At 42.4% G+C, this 5,020-nt stretch overlaps 1 protein-coding gene and 1 non-coding gene across 2 annotated transcripts in view; both read left to right on the top strand.

Annotated features, from left to right (window-relative positions):
• The first annotated feature begins 527 nt into the window (after positions 1–527).
• trnal-caa (transfer RNA leucine (anticodon CAA)) lies at positions 528–638 on the top strand. The gene is made up of 2 exons: positions 528–565; positions 593–638. It is a non-coding gene; the product is annotated as a tRNA-Leu (tRNA).
• Positions 639–3,754: 3,116 nt separating this feature from the next.
• iqsec3b (IQ motif and Sec7 domain ArfGEF 3b) overlaps positions 3,755–5,020 on the top strand; it is a 39,934-nt gene continuing 38,668 nt past the window's right edge. The window contains exon 1 of the mRNA XM_053677838.1: positions 3,755–4,530. Within this exon, the coding sequence (XP_053533813.1) occupies positions 4,100–4,530 (431 nt within the window). The 5' untranslated portion in view covers positions 3,755–4,099. The remainder of the gene's footprint in view (positions 4,531–5,020) is intronic.

The following is a 5,020-nucleotide window of genomic DNA, read 5'->3' as shown; positions in this document are numbered from 1 at the left end:
TATGACTATCTGTTGATTTACGCTGGCAAATTCGTTACGGTTTTACCAATTTTATTCGAACAAAAGACTGTATATTTATTCTTATAACAAACACAGTGTTGCAAGTGATTATCTAAAATAAACTACTACTACTTATTAGTAGTAGTAGTAGTAGTAGTAGTAGTAGTAGTAGTAGTATTTAGATTTTCTATTCAACTATTTCACATTCAATGTCCCTTCACTTTACTCAAACAAAACCATTTCTCTCTTTTTTATGTTTTACAAAAAAAATGATGTACAAAATGAGAGATATGGTTTTATTATTCTATATTATTCTATATTCTGTATAAAGCCCTATACATATCTATAGAGCTACTTTATTAACTTCCTTGGGGCTGTAGGAAGTGGAACCAGTTGTTATACAGTACACAGAATTTCTATTTATATGTATTTATAGATAGCTTTTATCTATAAATACTATAGCTATATCTATAGTATTTATAGATAGCTTACAATTCTAGGACAGTAAGGACGCAGTTCTTCAATGTGTCAGGATGGCCGAGTGGTCTAAGGCGCCAGACTCAAGGTTCAATCCCTTCCAGGTAGCTGAGTGTTCTGGTCTCCTCATGGGGGCGTGGGTTCAAATCCCACTTCTGACAGATTCTTTGATGTAGCCAACCCACATAGAGGTTTGATGTCATCTAAGATTCCTCTCCTCTTGATACAAAGGGAGGTTGTTTTAGTTACCATATCTTTCCTGTCTGCTTGAACCAGTCTGGTAATTCTCCTCTGACCTCTCTCATCAACAAGGCATTTCTAACTGCAGAGCTGCTTCTAAGAACGTGCTTTTTCTTATCATGCCATTCTATACAAACTCTAGAGACATATGTGCCAGTTTTCCCTTTTTGTTGGACACTAAGAACAGTGGACAGTAAGGAGAGAAGCTATTCCTCATCGTTTCAGAATGGCCGAGTGGTCGCCAGATTCAAGAATTAATCCCTTCCAGATAGTGGAGTGTTCTGGTCTCCGCGTGGGTTGAAATCCCTCTTCTGACAGTTGGGTTTTTTTCTGACTCTCAAACGACAGAAGCTTGATATGAGAGCACTTTGCTTGCACAGTTGCTATTTGCTAGGAATGTCTTTCTTATGTTCACCTTATCTGTGCAGCTGAAGATTGCAAAAAGACCAGAAAGGACCGTTTGACCTATCTTTACCTGTCCAGTTTTTGTGCCCATTTTAGACTCAAATTCCAGTTCTTGGCTGGCAGGAATGAAACTCAATGTGGTCTTTTGCTGTTGTAACCCATCAGATTCCAGGTTCAACATGGTGCATGTTCTGAAATGCTTTTCTGCTCAACATAGCTGTAAAGATGGGTTACTTGAGTTACCATAGCCTCCCTTATAGCTCAAACCAATGTGCCTCTTACCTCTCTCATGTCGTTTCTGCCCCAAGAACTGGGTGTTTTTTTGTTTTTCACACCATTCTGTGCAAACTCTAGAGATAGTGGTGACTGTTTTCTTTTCTTTTTTTCAGACACTAAGAAGAGAGGGCAATGTCTTCCATGTCTCCGAATGGACGAGCAGTCTAAGGCGAAAGGCTCAAGGTTCAATCCGACCAGTCTGGAAATTCTCTTCTGACCTCTGTCATGAACAGTGCATTGCTTCTGAGTTAGTGGATTTTTTATGATCAATCTTTTTTGGGGGATGCTAAGGAGACAGGACAGTACTGTTTGCTTGTCAGAATGGCCGAGGGGTCTAAGCTGTCAGACTCAAGGTTCAATCCCTTCCTAGCTGATAGCTGAGTCTTTGGGTCTCTACATTGAGGTATTAACAAAAATGCAAAATGAATGCTCCTTTGCCCTTCAAACCACAGAAATGTCACTTGATCTAAGAGCACTTTGCTTGCGAAGTTGGTGAAGCACGTTTGTTAGAAATGTCCAGTTTCTTATATTCACCTAAACTGTCTGTTTTTGTTGTAGCCCATCCGCTTCCATGTTCGACATGCTGTATGTTCTGAAATGCTTTTCTGCTCACCATTGTTCTAACGAGTGGTTATTTAAATGACCATAGCCTTCATGATTGCTTGAACCAGTCTGACCATTCTCCACTGATGTCTCTCACCAACATGTCGTTTCTATCCACCATCGCTCTCTGGAAGCTTTTTTTTTTTTTTTTTTTTTTTTTTTGTTATTGGACTGATTCCATGAAAACTCTAGACTCTAGAGACTGTTGTGCCATATTTAAAATGATTTTTTGAAGAACACTAAGGAGGGAGGACAGCTCTGCCATTGTGTCAGGATGACTCAGTGGTCTAAGGCACGAGACACAAGGTTCAAATCCTTCTAAGTATCTTTCAGTTTCAAAACGCCAAAAATTCACTTGAGCTGAGAATGAGCTTCTTTGAGAAGCTAAATAATTGACCTTGCCGTTCCAATACTTCGGTAGAGGACTGCATATGTATATACTGAGGAAGAATCCAGGATGTAACTGCTGTGTACTTTGCTAATAATAATGGAATGTAGTTTAAAAAAAAAAAAAAATGAATCCTAGTACACAATGTTTCCAGAGAAACAGTATGTTTCTGACAAAAATCCTTCATCAGATGTGCAAGTAAAAAATGCTTCTGAGGATGCATTAATACATTTCCAGTGGGACATCTTGAACACTCGCATGTAGAGGTACCATAGTTACTTTGAGGCTGATCATCTAATTCACTTCTGACAAGCAGGTCTTTGATGTTTGTGCCGCAACTGTAGGAGATAAGTGGATGTTTCTTAAAAAGGAAAGCAGTCTCTGGATCATCCTGCAGGATTTAGATGATTTTTAAGTATAGGCCTAATGTAAGCCAATGCTTTTATTAATGGGAAAATATGTGCGCACCAAAGAAGAAGAAAACTTTATTTGCCACGGAAATTAAAGGACGGCCGAATTCTTTTTTCCGTATACCCCAGCTTGATAGAAAGTTCGGGTCAGAGCACATGAGTCAGCCATGGTACAGCAACCCTGGAGCACAGAGGGCTTACGGCCTTGCTCAAGGACCCAACCGTGGCAGCTTGGTGGTGCTGCTACTTGAACCCCTGACCTTCTATTCAGTAACCCACATCCTTCAAAGGAATTCTCTCTGCACTAGAAGTGGATTGACATATTACTTTCTTTGGGAAGCAGCAGTTAATTAATAATCATATATGTCCTCCATTTTGGAGAATGTCTTAACTGTCACTGCAAATGTGATGTTTAAGTCCCATTATCTGCGAATCAGAAAGGGAATTTTTGCACTGCTTGGGAAGGGAAGAGTTGTACTGGATATGAATGCGGGTCTGTAGGTTTAGAACGGATGGAAGGATTTTCTGACATCACTGACATAACCATGCTCAAGCCAGGGAGTGGCTTGAGCATGTACAGTGCCCTCCACTATTATTGGCACCCTTGGTAAATATGAGCAAAGAAGGCTGTGAAAATGTGTCTTTATTGTTTAACCTTTTGATCTTTTGTTCAAAACATTCACAAAAAATTCTCTCTCTCTCTCTCTCTCTCTCTCTCTCTCTCTCTCTCTCTCTCTCTCTCTCTCTGTCTCTCTCATGGATATCAAACAATTGCACTGTGTGCCTTACTGTATACCAGAATACCAGAGGTATCAGGATAAATTCATTGCCTGAAGATTACTGAATTTTCAGAATATGTATAAATAAGAAATGCGCGCTAAATCAGTGGAAATGTTATGTGAGGAAAAGTCAGACAACATCTATTTATCTATTTCTGTCTGTCTGTCTGTCTGTCTGTCTGTCTGTCTGTCTGGGCCAGTAAAAAGTTTAGGATCTCAGAGGTTAATAGTGAATTAACCCTCTACCCCCTGACTGTATTCACAGTCTGAGCGATCCTTTACCGTGCACCCGTGCGTGCGTCACTGCGTCACGCCTGAAACCCCGCCCCCCGTGTGCTTATGTTTTGACGTCCTCGCATCAGCACCATCTCGCGCATCCTTTCCTCCGGAGGCGGAGGCGGAGGTGGGAGTTTTTCTCCATCTCTCTCTCTCTCTCTCTCTCTCTCTCTCTATTTCTCCGTCCAGCTGAGCGCGCAGCCTGATTCCGTTCTCTGCCTCGGCGCGCTCTCCGGTCCGGCAGCATGTCGAGCCTGTTGGAGGACCCTCTCCAGGCGGTGCTCTATCTCAAGGAGTTGACGACTATCGTGCAGAACCAGCAGGGCCTCATTCAGACCCAGCGGCATCGCATCGACACGCTCGAGCGCAAGTTGAAGGAGCTGGCTGGAGAAAACCGGCGACTCCACGACGCCACACACCGGCACCCTTCGCGGCCTCATCCGCCCCCTCGCACATCCTCCGCTTTGGCCAGCAGGGACGGGACGCCCTCTCCTCTGCGGACACCGGCTCCTCAAACCGAGCGCCACTCACCACAAGACATGCAGCTGGTACCAGCTGTGCCCAGCTGTGCAAGCATGGACTCGTCAAAGGAGGACGCGGACGCAGACACGCGCTGCCGGTCCCTGGTGCCCCAGATGTCCACCGCGCTTTGTCGGACCGGCCCAAGGAATTCCGAGTAAGTCATGTCAATCAGTGTTCATGCATTAAACTCTGCAGTGGACACCTGTACTGATGACGCCACGCCGTCTGGATTACATAACAACATCTGAGTTTTACTGTGTTATGAGAAATGTTATGTTACACGCGCAACGGGGCGGCGTGCACGAGCGCCTGCGCAAATACTGGGAATGCACAGGGGTTATATGCATAGTAAAGCCTAAAGGTAAAACAACAACAACAACAACAACAACAACAAAACCTTTCTATAAATGACATATTATAAATAAAACGAATTGATAAGAACAACCACTAAGTAATATTTTGTTTGTATTTTCTCATTTGTAAGTCGCTTTGGATAAAAGAGTCTGTTAATGAATAAATGTAAATGTAATAATAATAATAATAATAATAATAATAATAATAATAATATGAAATCAAATAAAACTGACATCTTTCCGAGTGCATGCTCTTCCAAGCCACACTGATCCAGTGACTCCTAAACAGGT

This window comes from Ictalurus punctatus, chromosome 4 (genome assembly GCF_001660625.3).
Source record: "Ictalurus punctatus breed USDA103 chromosome 4, Coco_2.0, whole genome shotgun sequence".
Taxonomy (NCBI): domain Eukaryota; kingdom Metazoa; phylum Chordata; class Actinopteri; order Siluriformes; family Ictaluridae; genus Ictalurus; species Ictalurus punctatus.
The sequence above is the reverse complement of the archived record's forward strand: the minus strand, read 5'-3'. Positions and strand labels throughout refer to the sequence as shown.